At 41.3% G+C, this 18,155-nt stretch overlaps 1 protein-coding gene across 2 annotated transcripts in view; it reads left to right on the top strand.

Moving 5' to 3' along the window:
- The window catches only part of DSCAM (DS cell adhesion molecule), a 337,475-nt gene that overhangs the window by 82,760 nt on the left and 236,560 nt on the right, over nucleotides 1-18,155 (top strand). For both annotated transcript variants that reach the window (XM_088828353.1, XM_055420373.2), the window contains exon 7: nucleotides 12,524-12,697. In XM_088828353.1, the coding sequence (XP_088684479.1) occupies nucleotides 12,524-12,697 (174 nt within the window). The remainder of the gene's footprint in view (nucleotides 1-12,523; nucleotides 12,698-18,155) is intronic.

Below are 18,155 nucleotides of genomic sequence, written 5' to 3'. Positions count from 1 at the left end.
GGTCGCAAAGAGTCAGAGAGGATTTAGTAACAACAACAGCAACAGCAACCTTGATGCTGTCCTAGTAAGGGTGTGATGTTGTATCAGGAAGGAATTTAATACAGGACATTAGATGCATGCATATTTTTAGAAGGAGGGGAGGGAGTCAGCTGGCTTTCAGGAATTTAACAAACGTGGGAACCATTTGCGGTCCCCACTACCCTAGAATGAAGTGGTAATTTGTTCTGGGTTTGGATGTCTGGTGTCTTCACATGCAGGGACTCACTGCTTCTAAAGGAAAATTGTGATTTCTCCTTCCTTCCACTTTCCAAGTCGTATTTAGGTGCCTCTCATTGGTGACAGGAGAAGGCAATGGCAAGCCACTCCAGTACTATTGCCTAGAAAATCCCATGGATGGAGGAGCCTGGTAGGCTGTAGTCCATGGGGTCGCTAGGGGTCGGACACGACTGAGCGACTTCACTTTCACTTTTCACTTTCACACATTGGAGAAGGAAATGGCAACCCACTCCAGTGTTCTTGCCTGGAGAATCCCAGGGACAGGGGAGCCTGGTGGGCTTCTGTCTATGGGGTCACACAGAGTCGGACACGACTGAAGTGACTTAGCAGCAGCAGCAGCAGCATTGGTGACATATAAACCAGAATCATGACAAATCAGCCAAGAAAATGTTCTTCTTAGGCTTAGCATCCCTGGAATTTAGAGAAGAGTTTAGAAGTACAACAGTAGCGCTGAGGTATACAGACACTCTCTGACAGACAGACACTGTCTGGAACAAGACTCCTAGCACCCAGCCTTCTGTCACTGATCAAGGATTCCCTTCTCACAACCACACCTGAAACAGGTCCAGCTGCTGTTTTCTGGGCACTTACTCTCTCTATTTATCCCATCCTTACCCCATCTTTGTTTCTACTCACTCCCTTTAACCCACCAACTCTTCTCAGAGCAGGAAAGCCCTCTCCCTGAGAAAGGAAAACAGGTCCCTTCCTCAGGAGAACACCACTTTCACCACTTTCTCCATAAGGTCGAAAGGGACTATGCTTTGATTCTTTGGTGCAGGAGAGAAATAACGTAGAGCCTTGTCATCGAGGTGTAGCCCAGGGTGTAGAAACCCATATCCTTCCTATTTTCTCCTACACAGAAATCATCTTTCACCTTCCAGGAAACTCTCTGAGTGTTCTCATTGACCAGCATCTTCTGGTCCCAGCATATGGGCACTGACGCCCACCTGCATTCATGCAGTCTTTTTCCCTTTTGTGTGAACAATCTGTATGGCTTAGAAACGGGTTCTTCTTTCCATTTCATATATGATGACATCAAGGATGCAGACAGAATAAGCTAATACTTGCTCAAGGGCCCAGTTCCTAAGGATTCAGAGATACCATTAGAACTCAGTTCTGATTCTTGGTCAAATCCCCTCCCTACAGACCCGCAAAGACCTCAAAGGGAAGCAGAGATGAAGCGAAGATGGTGTTTACTGCTGCCTTCAAAGCAGGCTTACTTGGCAACACTCGGTTTCTCTTTTTCCTCAGTTTCCATCCCCTCAGTTCTTGAAAGTCCTGCTAGGCATAGCTTTTCAATAAAGAAGAAGGGTCACGCAGTAGGAACATACCCAGTAATTCAGCGTGTGCCTTACATAATGTGTGAACACTTTCTTTTCATGTAATGGAGCATGAAAATGGTCCCCATTTGACCTCAACTAGCCACAGAAAACAGACAGATTTTTAATTAATGATTTCTTGTTGCTGTAAGTGTATCTTCTAGCTAATTACCCAAAGTGCTTACGTTATGCTAACAGGATTGCAGATTTTTGAAATAGAGTGTGCACTGTGTTAAATTTTGTTCTTTACAATAATGATGCATCTAAAGTCGATGAACTATAATTCTGTCCAGTCATGGCCAAGTCCACTTTCCTCTGATTGAACATGTGCTCACCGTTGGAACTGTTGTCCATATGGTGGATGAATGACTCTGTTTAGCGTGATCACATTTATAAATGCTATAGCCCATCAAGTTTGGTTCATTTTCTGATGGAAAAAAAAAAAGATTTAAAGGTATTCAACTGCACTGATACGTTGTCTCTGCCTCCACTAGGATCTTTTAATAATGAAGAGACTGCTCTCAGTCCACATAGAGATTAATAGATAATATTTTTCAGCTACTCAACTGAGAAAGCTTAGCAATGAAGCTGAAAGCATTTGTGTTTTTGACATGAACAATCCTATAAATTTCTTACATTCTGTCAGCATTTTGATGTTTCAGGGCTTTGTAACACATTTTTATATAATTTGTAAATTCCATAGCATTTTCAGATTTCCTGGTTTGCAGCCTTACAGATATATTTTAAAAATCCTACATTTGGCTGAATTTTTAGGTTGTGTGTATTAGTCTAGATCTGGCTTCCAGTTTGCAGTTAACTTTGAGAAAGACATCGATAACATTTATAGATTTTTCAAACAGTTTACCAAAATTAAGCACATAAATAAAAATCAAAGGCTTTTCCTCTGATTTTTAAGTTTCAATAATATTTATCCTTACCATAAAGAACATATTATCCATAAGAAGGAGTTTTGTAATTTATGAAACCAGACCTTAAAAGATGCAGTAAACTTTTATAAGAAAAAAAAGTATGATCACCTCAATAGATGATGAAAAGGTAGCTGATAATACCCAAAATGCAATCCTGATTGAAATAACATGAAAAATAAAGTTTTATAAAAATAGAAATATGGAATCATTTTTAGGACTCAAAGTGCTTTGGCAAAAGAACAAAAAGACAAAATCCAGTAGTTCAGTTACGTCGACTGAACTCTGCGACCCCATGGACTGCAGCACGCCAGGCTTCCCTGCACAGCACCAACTCCCAGAGCTTTCTCAAACTCGTGTCCATCGAGTCGATGATGCCATCCAACCATCTCATCCTCTGTTGTCCCCTTCTCCTCCTGCCTTCAATCTTTCCCAGCATCCGGGTCTTTTCCAGTGAGTCAGTTCTTCACATCAGGTGGCCAAAGTATTGGAGTTTCAGTTTCAGCATCTGTTCTTCCAATGAATATTCAAGACTGATTTCCTTTAGGATGGACTGGTTGGATCTCCTTTCAATCCAAGGAATTCTCAAGAGTCTTCTTCAACACCACAGTTCAAAAAGCATCAATTCTTTGGCACTCAGCTTTCTTTATACTCCAACTCTCACATCCATGCATGACTACTGGAAAAACCATAGCCTTGACTAGATAGATTTTTGTTGGCAAAGTAATGTCTCTGCTTTTTAATATGCTGTCTAGGTTGGCCATAGCTTTTCTTCCAAGGGGCAAGCATCTTTTAATTTCATGGCTGCAGTCACCATCTGCAGTGATTTTGGAGCCCCAAAAAGTCGTCTCTCACTGTTTCCTTTGTTTCCCCATCTATTTGCCCTGAAGTGAATGTTGAGTTTTAAGCCAGCTTTTTCACTCTCTTTCACTTTCATCAAGAGGCTCTTTAGTTCTTCTTCACTTTCTGCTGTAAGTGTGGTATCATCTGCGTATCTGAGGTTACTGATATATCCAGTAGATACATGAATATAGCAAAGAATACAGATATAATGTTCACGAAAAAACAAGTACAAATTACTGATGCATTCATTAAAAGGTTCTCACTTATCTATAAGAATCCCTTCATAGATCATAGCCTTGTTGTGGCAAAAGGGCTTGTGTAAGTCAATGAAGCTATGCCATGCAGGGCCACCCAAGTTGGATGGGTCAGAGTGAAGAGTTCTAACAAAATGTAATCTACTGGTGGAGTGAAGGGCAAACCACTCCAGCATTCTTGCTACAAGAACCCTGAATAATGTGAAAAAGCAAAAAGATATGACACCAGAAGATGAATTCCCCAGGTCAGAAGGTGTGAAATTAAAAGATGCTTTCTCCTTGGAATGAAGGCTATGGCAAAACTAGACAGCATAATAAAAAGCAGAGATGTCACTTAGCAACAAAGGTCTGTATAGTTAAAGCTATGGTTTTTTTCAGTAGTCATGTATGGATGTAAGAGTTGGACCAGAAAGAAGGCTGAGCACCAAAGAATTGATGCTTTCAAATTGTAGTTCTGGAAATCAAACCAGTCCATCCTAAAGGAAATCAGCCCTGAATCATTACAAGGACTGATGGTGAAGCGGAAATTCCAATCAGATCACCTGATGCAAAGAACTGACACCTTGGAAAAGACCCTGATGCTGGGAAAGATTGAAGATAAAAGGAGAAGGGGGTGGCAAAGGATGAGATGGTTAGACAGCATCATTGACTTAATGGACATGAATTTGAGTAAACTCTAGGAGACACTGAAGGACAAGGGAGCCTGGCGTGCTGCAGTTCATGGGGTGTCAAAGAGTCGGACATGACTTAGTGACTGAATATCTATAAGCAAAAGCAAAAAGTAATACAAAAATTAGTAAAATCATGTAAATTAAAATAATGAGATATATACCATATTGATGAAGATCAAAAAGAGTAACAGTGCACATGTCTGAGGGAAAAAATGAACCCCAGCCAGTGGAAATAAAATAGCTCCATCTTTTACTAAGCAACTTAACAATACATTTTAACACTTAAATATATAGAATTCTACTCCAAGGATTCACCAAAGAGCCTCCTTTCCACTGTATCTTTCTATTGATGAACTGATTGATAAGCAGAGAGGTTCACTGAAACATGGTCCTTGGTCTTGTGCAATAGGAAAGATGTAAAGTCAACTAACATTAAATTATTAAATAATTAGAACAGAAATTAGAAAAAACAAACAGCAATAGTGTGTACACACTCTATGCCCTACCACAGCTTAAGAATTTAAATGTCTCTACCACCTTATGAAGGAGGATCTATGATTCATCCATTGTACAGGTAAGGAAACTGAGGAACCCTGTACTTTCCTGATTACCTACTTTCTCACAGTGTACTGGAGATTGGTTGCTGTGTAACAGATTACTCCTAAGCTTAGCGACTTAACAATAATAATGCATACCTATGATCTTCTGATTTCTTCGGGGCAGGAATCTGAGTATGGCTTAGTTGAATCCTCTAGATTAAGGTCTCTCAGCACTGCAGTCAGGTTTCCGGCCAGGGATACAGTCATTTCAAAGTTCAAGCCATTTGTGTGGTTGCTGGCAGGATCCAAATTCTCATGGCACTTTGTTTGAAGAAAACCCTCGAGGAAATCTCTCTATAGGGAGGCTTGGGAGGCTTACAGTATAACAGCTCACATTTCCCCAGAGTGACGGTTCTGACCTGAGAGAGAAAAACTGACAAAGAGGACACCATCTTTTGTAACCACAGCAAATTGCCCTGGATCCACCACATAGTGGATGCTTAGTAACTGGACAATAAACACTATTTTGTAAAGACAAAGCACAATTTTATATGTGCTTAAAGGAGAAAAGGTCAGTTGTCATTCCAATCCCAAAGAAAGGTTATGCCAAGGAATCTTCAAACTACTGCACAGTTGCACTCATTTCACATGCGAGCAAAGTAATGCTCAAAATCCTTCAAGTTAGGCTTCAATAGTACATGAACCAAGAACTTCCAGATGTACAAGCTGGATTTAGAAAAGGAAGAAGAACCAGAGATCAAATTGCCAACATCCATTGGATAATAGAGAAAGGAAGAAAATTCCAGAAAAATATCTACATCTGCTTCATTGACTATGCTAAATCCTTTGACTGTGTGGATCACAACAAACTGGAGAATTCTTAAACAGATGGAAATACCAGACCACCTTACCTGTCTCCAGCAAAACCTGTATGCATGTAAAGAAGCAACAGTTAGGATATCGAACAAAAGACTGGTTCCAAATAGGGAAAGGAGTACATCAAGGCTGTACACTGTCTCCATGCTTATTTAACTTATATGCAGAGTACGTCATGCAAAATGCTGGTCTGGATGAAGCACAAACTGGAATCAAGATTGCCGGGAGAAATATCAATAACTTCAGATATGCAGATGACACCACCCTTATGGCAGACATTTTCATTAATCATCAAACATCTGTTTAAATATTCTGTGAATATTCACATGAATTAAGAGGAGGAGGGACGTGGGAGGGGGGTTCAGGAAGGGGAACTCATGTACACCCGGGGCAGATTCATGTCAATGCAAGGCAAAACCAACCAATATAATATTGTAAAATAATTATCCTCCAATACATTGTAAAGGAGACAGGGACCAAGACCATCCCCATGGAAAAGAAATGCAAAAAAGCAAAATGGCTGTCTGAGGAGGCCTTAGCTGTAAAAAGAAGAGAAGTGAAAAGCAAAGGAGAAAAGGAAAGATATAAGCATCTGAATGCAGAGTTTCAAAGAATAGCGAGGAGAGATAAGAAAGCCTTCCTCAGTGATCAATGCAAAGAAATAGAGGAAAACAACAGAATAGGAAAAACAAGAGATCTCTTCAAGAAAATTAGAGATTCCAAGGGAACATTTCATGCAAAGATGGGCTCGATAAAGGACAGAAATGGTATGGACCTAACAGAAGCAGAAGATATTAAGAAGAGGTGGCAAGAATACACAGAAGAACTGTACAAAAAATATCTTCACGACCAAGATAGTCACGATAACGTGATCACTGACCTAGAGCCAGACATCTTGGAATGTGAAGTCAAGTGGGCCTTAGAAAGCATCACTACGAACAAAGCTAGTGGTGGTGATGGAATTCCAGTTGAGCTATTTCAAATCTTGAAAGATGATGCTGTGAAAGTGCTGCACTCAATATGCCAGCAAATTTGGAAAACTCAGCAGTGGCCACAGGACTGGAAAAGGTCAGTCTTCATTCCAATCCCAAAGAAAGGAAATGCCAAAGAATGCTCAAACTACCGCACAATTGCACTCATCTCACACGCTAGTAAAGTCATGCTCAAAATTCTCCAAGCCAGGCTTCAGCAATTTGTGAACCGTGAACTCCCAGATGTTCAAGCAGGTTTTAGAAAAGGCAGAGGAACCAGAGATCAAATTGCCAACATCCGCTGGATCATGGAGAAAGCAAGAGAGTTCCAGAAAAACATCTATTTCTGCTTCATTGACTATGCCAAAGCCTTTGACTGTGTGGATCACAATAAACTGTGGAACATTCTGAAAGAGATGGGAATACCTACCAGACCACCTGACCTGCCTCTTGAGAAACCTGTAGGCAGGTCAGGAAGCAACAGTCAGAACTGTACATGGAACAACAGACTGGTTCCAAATAGAAAAATGAGTGTGTCAAGGCTGTATATTGTCACCTTGCTTATTTAACTTATATGCAGAGTACATCATGAGGAACGCTGGGCTGGAAGAAGCACAAGCTGGAATCAAGATTGCTGGGAGAAATATCAATAATCTCAGATATGCAGATGACACCCTTATGGCAGAAAGTGAAGAGGAACTCAAAGCCTCTTGATGAAAGTGAAAGAGGAGAGTGAAAAGGTTGGCTTGAAGCAAAACATTCAGAAAACAAAGATCATGGCATCTGGTCCCATCACTTCATGGGAAATAGATGGAAAAACAGTGGAAACAGTGTCTGACTTAATTTTTTTGGGCTCCAAAATCACTGCAGATGCTGATTGCAGCCAGGAAATTAAAAGACGCTTACTCCTTGGAAGGAAAGTTATGATCAACCTTGATAATATATTAAAAAGCAGAGACATTATTTTGTCAACAAAGGTCCGTCTAGTCAAGGCTATGGTTTTTCCCGTGGTCATGTATGGATGTGAGAGTTGGACTGTGAAGAAAGCTGATCGCCAAAGAATTGATGCTTTTGAACTGTGGTGTTGGAAAAGACTCTTGAGAGTCCCTTGTACCGCAAGGAGATCCAACCAGTCCATTCTAAGGGAGATCGATCCTGGGTGTTCATTGGAAGGACTGATGCTAAAGCTGAAACTGCAATACTTTGGCCACCTCATGCGACGAGTTGACTCACTGGAAAAGACTCTGATGCTGGGAAGGGTTGGGGGCAGGAGGAGAAGGGGACGACGAGGATGAGATGGCTGGATGGCAGCACCGACTCTGTGGACATGAGTTTGAGTGAACTCCGGGAGTTGGTGATGGACAGGGAGGCCTGGCGTGCTGTGATTCATGGGGTCGCGGAGAGTCGGACACAACTGAGAGACTGAACTGAACTGAACTGAATAAAAAATAAAATAAATAAATAATTAATTAATTAATATTGTATGTGTTTCTGTTGTAATTTTGCATGTTAATCATTTTGATAATTTTTTGGTCTATTCCCAAGGAGTAAAAGGCATAGGAATAAGAATAATTTTGTTCATCTTACTTTATAAAACAATCAGTAGCTGATACTGAAGAAAGTAACACTGAAAGTATTGGTTTGGCCAAAACATTTGTTTGCATTTTTCCATGACTATTGCATGACATCTTTCCAAATAAACTTTTTGGCAAACTCAACATTAAAAACTACTATAATTTTTTTATCCCTGATTTTGAGTTCTTTATAAATTAGATGAATTAAAACCATTTATCTATTAGAATGATGTTATGAAAGGCTGTCTAAGCCACCACAGAAATCTCTTTCTTACATTATATATGAGATAAAGAACTAAAGCAGATGTGTGAGTATTGTTAGTATACACCACTCCTCTAACTTTACATCCTTCCACATGGGCTTCCCTGATAGCTCAGTTGGTAAAGACTCTGCCTGCAAAGCAGGAGACCCCAGTTCAATCCCTGGGTGGGGAAGATCCGCTGGAGAAGGGATAGGCTACCCATTCAAGTATTCTTGGGCTTCCCTATGGCTCAGGTGGTAAAGAATCTGCCTGCATTGTGGGATACCTGGGTTCGAGCCCAGGGTTGGGAAGATCCCCTGACAAAGGGAAAGGCTACCCACTCCAGTATTCTGACCTGGAGAATTCCAAAGAGTCGGACATGACTGAGTCACTTTCACTTTCATCCATGACTGAGTCACTTTCACTTTCACTTACATCCATATACTCTTTTTTTTTTATCAGTTCAGTTCAGTTGCTCAGTCGTGTCCGACTCTTTGCGACCCCATGAATTGCAGCATGCCAGGCCTCCCTGTCCATCACCAACCCCTGGAGTTCACCCAAACTCATGTGCATCAAGTTGGTGATGCCATCCAGCCATCTCATCCTCTATTGTCCCCGAGAATTCTCCTCCTGCCCCCAATCCCTCCCAGCATCAGGGTCTTTTCCAGTGAGTCAACTCTTCTCATGAGGTGGCCAAAGTATTGGAGTTTCAGCTTTAGCATCAGTCCTTTCAATGAACACCCAGGACTGATCTCCTTTAGAATGGACTGGTTAGATCTCCTTGCAGTCCAAGGGACTCTCAAGAGTCTTCTCCAACACCACAGTTCAAAAGCATCAATTCTTTAGCACTCAGCTTTCTTTATACTCCAACTCTCACATCCATGCATGACCACTGGAAAAACCATAGCCTTGACTAGACAGACCTCTGTTGACAAAGTAATGTCTCTGCTTTTAAATATTCTGTCTAATTTGGTCATAACTTTCCTTCCAAAGAAAGGGAAAGTGACGTCGCTCAGTCCTGTCCGACTCTTTGCGACCCCATGGACTGTAGCCTACCAGGCTCCTCCGTCCATGGGATTTTCCAGGCAAGAGTACTGGAGTGGGTTGCCATTTCCTTCTCCAGGAGATCTTCCCGACCCAGGGATTGAACCCGGGTCTCCTGACTGTAGGCAGATACTTTATCATCTGAGCCATCAGGGAAGCCTAAATTCATGGCTGCAATCACCATCTGCAGTGATTTTGGAGCCCAGAAAAATAAAGTCAGCTACTGTTTCCACTGTTTTCCCATCTATTTTCCATGAAGTGATAGAACCAGATGTCATGAGCTCAGTTTTCTGAATGTTGAGCTTTAAGCCAACTTTTTCACTCTCCTCTTTCACTTTCATCAAGAGGCTCTTTTGTTCCTCTTCACTTTCTGCCATAAGGGTGGTGTCATCTGTATATCTGAGGTTATTGATATTTCTCCCGGCAATCTTGATTCCAGCTTGTGCTTCTTCCAGCCCAGCATTTCTCATGATGTACTCTGCATATAAGTTAAATAAGCAGGGTGACAATATGCAGCCTTGACGTACTCCTTTTCCTATTTGGAAGCAGTCTGTTGTCCTATGTCCAGTTCTAACTGTTGTTTCCTGACCTGCATACAGGTTTCTCAAGAGGCAGGTCAGGTTGTCTGGTATGCCCATCTCTTTCAGAATTTTCCAGTTTGTTGTGATCCACACAGTCAAAGGCTTTGGCATAGTCAATAAAGAAGAAATAGATGTTTTTCTGGAACTAGAACATAATCTGTATTAATTTATCTTATAACATCTATTGAACTTTTTATTATGGCCCCAAATACTATCTTTCTGGGTAACTGTTCCACGTGCACTCAAAACCAGCATGGAGTCTGCTGTTCTAGGATGTAAAGTTCTATAAAGCTTAGTTCAGTCAAAATGATTGATGGTGATACTAAAGTCGTCTATATTTCAAATATTGTTTCTTCTGCCCCATCTTCTCTTTTTGAGACTGTCACTACCCAATGTTAGAATATTTGATATCATTCTACAGCTTTAAGGCAACCTATTCTGTCTTTTTCACTCTTTTGCACTTTTTGTTTTAATTTGGATAATTTCTGTTGGCGTAGCTTCAGGTTCACTATTTTCTCTACCGTATTCAATCTGCTCATTAGATTAAGGAATTCCAGACATCTAGTATTGTAGAAGTGTTGTTTCTAACGTTTTCTTTATCTGTCTTTCTCTTTTGTATGGCTTTAATCTTCCTTCTGAATACCTTTCCTGTCTATGGGTATTGGTCACAGTTGTCATAAGATTCTTATTCGATAGTTTCATACTAAGCTTTCGAGACTGTCGATGATCTCCTCTCTAGTCCTTTTTGCTTGCTTATATTTTGTTTTTTGTATCTTACAACATTTTATTATCTTATAATACTCTGATGCATAGAAGAGTGGAAACTGAATTGGGCTATACTTATTTCCAGTTCTTTGCTTCTTCCTTTTTGTATGTCCCAGATCTTGTCCTCTCACTCTCTCTCAATCATGAGATTGTTTGCATATGCCATAGCTCCTCGTGGGGTATTTTAAATTCTTTGCGACTACCTTTACCCAGTTGCCTGTGACTTCTGCTCTGTGATTCATTCCAAGAAATGCATGATTTTGTAGATTAACAGTCTCCTTTTGGAGGTTAAAATGGAAGTGATATCCTTTTGTCTTTCCTTTTCAGAAATGGAATTCTATTTTTTAAATCTGAACTCATTCATGTATCTTCTCTAGCAGTTCTCTTTTGGTAGAACCCACCTGTTTTAGAGATGCCGCTTGCCTTTCAAATTCATTGTGGAGGGTTCCCTTAGATACATAGTCAGCTCCTCTGTTTGGTGGAGCTGAAACAGGGAAGAGAAGACACAGCAGTAGTCTCTGCCACTGTGACCTGAAGGACACCAATAAGTAAATGGTGAGTTACGAGGGAAACTACAGGAAGAAGTGTATCCCCTCTCGTTTCATTTCCCCATATACAAAGTCTGAAGTTTCCCACATGAGTGGGTGACTTCCCACCTGTTCAGGTCCCACATAGGTTTTGGGGATACAGAAACCAGCAGCTCTTCTCTAGAGCACATATTTGGCCCATGCTTTGGGCTTTCTTCAGAAAGATGGAGCTGTATTCACCTTTGGGTATTCTCCCCAAATCTTCCAATTCAGATCAGAATATAGAGAAGCCCTATCAGCCTTTCAAGGCCTAGACCATACCCTCCTAAGTCCCAGAAGGGGGAGAAGCAACGTAGCAGTATCATCTTATTCATCCAACTACTGTTTCCCCAGAAATCTCCCTTATCTTATGTTTTATTATTTCTAAGTTTATTTTTCAAAATAGTTTCATATGGATCTTTTATATGGATCACGTTTATGATCATAGCATAGACATCTGGGCTATATCTCCTTGAATACAAGCACTTTAAGGTGTTTTAATTGTGCTCTGTCTTATGATCTAACATTTATTTAATAACATTACATGGTATTAATAGTACATTGTATTTCTAGAGCACGCTTAGAAGGGAAGTCTGCAATATTGGTATTCTCCTTGTAGTCTCAGATGTGTGCATCATGGAAAGTCTTCAAATGTCCTCCCCCTGAAGCACTCTTGTTTACATTTGTTTTAAGTCCCTGGGAACACAACAAATTAAGTTAGTTACACACAAGATGTCTACTTCTGTAGTCATTCTACTGTGATTTCTGTGAATAATTTATCAACCAGTTAAGGCTCATCAAATCTGGCTTTTTATGTGGAAACTATCTGTAAGGTCTCTTACTGTTTATCTCAACGTTTGAAATGCTAGCATTTTAAATAAACATGTTTCTCCCTAAACAAGAATTATATTATCAAAAGAAAGAAAAAAAATCTTGGCATGTCAGGTGCCTGTCCTCTAGGATGTGTGTTCAGCATCCGTCACTTCCCCTTTGCTGTCTGATGACCTTGAGTTCATTGTCTCGCTGTATTTACTCCTGTTGGCATCACCATTCCTTTTTATTTTATTTTATTCCAGGTGCTGGGGTTCCCCAGTTCCAACCGATTGCCCTGAATGGCCGAATTCAGGTCCTCAGCAATGGATCTCTGTTGATCAAGCACGTGGTGGAAGAAGACAGTGGCTACTACCTCTGCAAGGTCAGCAACGATGTGGGCGCGGACGTCAGCAAGTCCATGTACCTCACGGTGAAAAGTAAGGAAGACGAGCTCTTCATTTTACCTAAATAGGGCTCTGGGGCTTCCATTTTCAGTGGTCTCCACTCACACTGTTTAAAAACAAAACAAAATGTGGTTTGTTGCAGTTGGGGGGTTGATGCTTTCCTGTCTTAAACATACAGTTGAAGAGGATAGTAGAAGTCCAGCGATCATCAGAATATGAAGAGTGTGCATCAGAATATGTGTCCAGGGCAGAAAGCCCTGGGTTTCCCTCCCTCTGCTCCCCTGGCCATGGGTCCAGGCTCTGAGAAGTCCAGCAGATGAGTGGGTTGCTACCTTTGGCATCCAGATCTCTCTCCTGTTGATTTTATCATGGAAAAGCCTAGTGCATGGTCTCAGATGTATTCTTTTCAGAGGTCTCTTCATGCTTTTTGTCATTTGCAAGCTTGTCCATAGATTTCCTTCTTTAAGATCACTGTGAAATCAAGAAGCTGGAAACCTCATTATCAACATACATCCCTAGAAGAAGATGAAGCCTGTAGGACTGTACTTAGGGTCCATGTTGCTCACAGATCTTATAGGAAAGGGTGAAATTATTTTTATACTTTGGTCGCTAAACCACCAAAGAAAGGACGTAAAGTAGACCAGCTTCTACTGAGCATTGTTCATTAGCAAATGGTTGTACATCTAGTTTACAGTGAATGGCTTATGTCTTTCTTCATTTATATGCTTTTCTACTGGATAGATTGAGATTTCTTCCTGACCACAAGCTTTAATCAGACTTCTCTTGTTTATTTTAACTATGATGTGTATAGGTTTTCAAGGATCTCTACTATATTATTTATTAGGAGATTGGACTTAAAAGTGAATTTCAGTGCTATGTGTGAGACAGACAGAGACTTAAAGACTAGCTACACAAAGTCTAGTATCCAATCTATTTTACTAAGAATTTATTCCAGTTAATCTATTTTTTCTAATATGACAATGAAAATATCGAGATATCTATTGCTATACTTTTGTATCATGGACAGATTATAGTTCTGAAATAAGGTTACTTTGAAATATTAATACACTGTGGACATATCAATACATAATTTTGACTGCTAAATCTCAAACTCTAGAGAAACTGATTTGCAATAATTAGAGGACAAAAAGTCATATCACTTAAATCCAAAGTTGAAGTGCTAATTTTTAAAAATAATAAATTGATGAAATATTAAAGAAACTCAAGATTTGAGGGCCAACATTGACCAATATTGATCCAACAAAAAGAATATATTTTTCAATGCTTTAACATATTTTTAAAAATTTTGCATGCTAAAAATAGCATATTTTAATGAAAAATGATTCTATTTTCCAAAACAATGAGTGAGAAGAGGAGCATTGTTTTAAATTTTTACAAATGCTTTTAAAATATGGTTTTATAGAACACTGTTCAGTTTTGATATCTCTTTCTACATTTAGACTGTTAAAGTATATTGTTCTGGTTGAATTAATAAAGAGAATTTAGCTTTGTACAGACATATTGTCAGAAAAGAAAGAATATTTCAGTAGCTTTCTCAGATAATTGTGGATATTCTTCAGTGATTCTATACCAAAACTTAACCAGTCATGGTTTTCAAGAAAATAGTTACCATGTGGAATTTGAAATAACATTAATGAATTTTCATACTTGGTTACACTATTCCATTGGTCTTTCTTGCCCTTAAATAAAAACTTTACACAATCACAATTTTGTAACACACTATGAAAGTGAAAGTCGCTTAGTTGTGTCCAGCTCTTTGTGACCCCATGGACTATACAGTACATGTACAGTACAGTTCATGGACTATACAGTACAGTACATTTCTCCAGGCCAGAATACTGGAGTGGGTAGCCATTCCCTTCTCCAGGGGATCTTCCCAACCCAGGGATCGAACCCAGGTCTCCTGCATTACAGGCAGATCTTTACCAGCTGAGCCACAAGGGAAGCCTGTAACACACTATATTGGTCATTTTAAAAACATCGGTTCACTGAGTTACACCAATCTAACAAATGTTTGACTGGGGCATTTCACTGGTGGTGATGGTCATTCAGTTGCTAAGTTGTACTCTTTTCAACCCCTTAGACTGTAGCCCACCAGACTCCTCTGTCCATGGGATTTCCCAGGCAAGAATACTGGAGTGGGTTGCCATCTCCTTCTCTAGGGGATCTTCCTGCAAAAATCACATTCATTAATATTACCACTCATCTCCCGAGCAAGGTGGTTAAGAATAACATATTTAAAAAAAATTTTTTTTCTATCCCATTCATACATATCTAGGCTCTAATAGACATAGAACCCTGTGAAGGAGGTAAATACAGTCAACCATGGACCTCGCCTTCATGAATGAAAGAATTTATGTTTTGAGAAAGGAGACAGCAAGGCAGGAGTAGAGCCTACTAATCATAGTGCAAGGAAAAGAGTAAGGTGCACAGAGATGCCTAGCAGGACAGCACCATCATTTTGAGGAGATTAAGGCAAGTGTCAAGGCGAAAAATCTTTAAAAATGGGTAGAATTTGAAAATGCAGAAATTGAAGGTTTCCCCACATCTCTCTCTATACCTTTGATGCTGGTATTATAGTAGACACGGGACCACAAAGATGTCCACTTACTCTTAATGGGCTTTCCCTCCTTGGGACCATCAGGCCTGGGTGTGGACAGCTCTGGTCCAGCAGAGGGCACCCCTGTCAGGACAGAGGGTGGGACACCTGGAACACACAGGTTCCCATCCCCTGTAGAATCAGTGACTACAGAACAGCACCCGGGGTGCCAGAGTTTAGTCCTGAAGGATGCAGTTCGAAAGACAGAGTTGTTGAGGGTAAACGGAGGCATGGGAGGGAGACAGAGCAGATGTAAGAGATCAAAAGACTCAAAGTGAGAGGTAACTGTATTTGTTGTACCTGGTAGGTGCAGGGGACTAGAAGAAACATTCATAGTGAGTATTTGTTCGTCAAAGACAAATGTTCTTAGAGCTGACCAATCTTAGTTTCTGTCTCTCAAACCGTACAAACTATTAGCAGAGAGATGCATTTACAAAATAGTTCATTTTACCAGTTCTTGATAACCCTTGGGTAGCTTTGTACAAGGTCGAAGTCAGGAGGACAAGGGGATGACAGAGAATGAGATGGTTGGATGGCATCACCAACTCGATGGACATGAGTCTGAGCAAACCCCAAGAGATAGTAAAGGACACGGAAGCTTATCGCGCTGCAGTCCACGAGATCGCAAAGAGTCAGGCATGACTGAGTGACTGAACAACAAGCTTTGTCCATAATTTCAACTTCAGGCATCTGGCGTCTTTAACCCTCTAAAAGCATAATGTTTAAACTCTGAAAAGTAAAAACATAATTTCATGAAGAGATATAAAAGCACAGAGACAGAAGATACACAGTGACTCTGTTGCTCCAGTGATACCATTTAAATAAAAACAACAGCTGACAGAGGGATGGCTTGCACTTGCTTAACAACACTATTAAGTCTGTGAACACTGACAGGTTTAGGCTCGGCACATGGTCATGGGAGACCTGCCAGATGGTGTGTAGATAGCTCTTTTACCAGGAAAACAGGAGGCAGTGGGAGCGGAGAACCTCCACTCTGGCCTGGCACAGTCAGACTTGGTACCCAGCTGCCAAGCAAGCAGACTGTACGTCCCTGCAGCCATGGCGGGATTATACCTGACACTGCAGCAGAGAGGTTCTGGGCTCTTCTTATCTGATGCTACCCAGGCTTGCAACAGACACGATTTCTTTAATGTTTCAAAAGAAACTGCACTGCCTTCAGTAAAAATATTAAGTACTCTCTTTTTTTTCTATAAGTCATTAAAGAAAAAACAAACTGGTCTGCAAATATTTTTAAATGCAACAGGACAGGGCTTTCTACCCGATCGAGTTTGTCAGGAAATTAAGGTGGCTTCTCAGATGAGAGCTCCAGATGCCCAGGGAGGCTGGCGCTGGATTTTACATATACTTTAAAGATCCGAACACTACTGCTAGAGCCTGGTGTGGAGGAGAACTCAGTGGATGCTGGGAACCAAGTCCTGGCGCAGACTGGGTTTCCTGTCTGGGAAGTTTTCTTCCCACCTCTCCAATGATTTCAAAACCCACCACTCTAATAATAAAGCAATTTTATGAGTGCCTCCCTGCCATCTCCCATTTTGGAGTCAGACATAAAGAGGCCATGGGAAGGGAAGATAGTGGGCAACCACGTTTGGAATGAAAGGTCATGAGATAGAAAGCCATCAAGAGATAGAAAAATAATCAGTGCATATCCTTCCAGCTTTGTTGGTATTCCTACTTCTTGTTCAGCGTTATCATGTCAATGTTGATTTATCATTTATGAAAGATCATCCCAGGGATAGGGACCCAAAACACCAGATAATGTTCAGGACTTTTGGCAAAAAAGACAGGGAAACTAGGCTGGACTTTGAATCAAATTTGGTCTCTGGTGACCATGCTACACCCCTCACCCCAGGCCCATCAGGGGCTGCAGAAGTCTCTCTCACCCCCACATCAGGGACCACTTGGGATCTGGGGAATGTGGTCTTTGTGCTAAGAAAACAATTCCTGAGGCTGTGGAATCTTTCAAGTGGAAGAGCTATCTTCTCAGGTGCCAAAACTGCATCCTCCACTGTCCCAGGTTTCTGCCCTGGCCAGTCTGAGAACACTGCTTTCCATGTGGATCTCTAGCCCACGATGCCAGGCAGCTCTTCTTTCGTCCACCACTCTCACAGGTCCCTTCTGATGCCCACATGCTGTGCAATAGAGCATCCCTTATCAAACAGGAGCAGGCGCTTCCCTGGAGAGTCTGTTACTCGTGGAATCCGCCCTCCCCTGCCTCTGGCTCCCAGAGTCCACCCGTAAGTTCCAGTCTAGTCTTCGTCCTCAGGCCCCGGCTCTGAGCAGGTCCCTGGGTCCCATGCCATTTGATCTCCATGTTCCCAGAATGTAGGGACGCGTGATTGTGCATGCACCAACTCCAGTCAGTCCCCAGGTCCTGGCTGTTTCTGGATTGTAACATGATTTGACCTCAGGCTACCTCTTGTCCTGTTATTGCCAGAGTGGGTGTTGGGGTGGAATACTACATCTCATCACTCTACACCACCGCCCCAAATAGAATCTGTTCATATCCACCCTTGGACAGTCCATTCAACCCCGGCAACTTCCTGCACTCATGCACCACCTCAGGACCCACAGGTTCACCCACGAACACCTGCAGGCTTGCCCTGTGATGTTCTGGGGGGAGGAAGGAGCATTACCCCAGGCTGACCCCCAGGGAGGTCATGATGGCCTGAGGCCATCCCACAGTATGCTCCCAGGCTCCCCTGGTCACTCTGAAAGGCCACTCTGTACTCCAAGCATAAGAGATGCAGGCTTGTGTTTTCTCTTTGTTTGGTGCTCACAGCAGTAGAAGACTCACATTTGAATACTCTGCTTTTGTTGCTCAGTCGATCAGTCATGTCTGACTCTTTGTGA

Source organism: Moschus berezovskii, chromosome 1 (assembly GCF_049115385.1).
Source record: "Moschus berezovskii isolate FMDL1 chromosome 1, NW_MosBer_1.0, whole genome shotgun sequence".
NCBI lineage: Eukaryota > Metazoa > Chordata > Mammalia > Artiodactyla > Moschidae > Moschus > Moschus berezovskii.
This window is presented reverse-complemented; position numbering and strand designations above follow the sequence as displayed.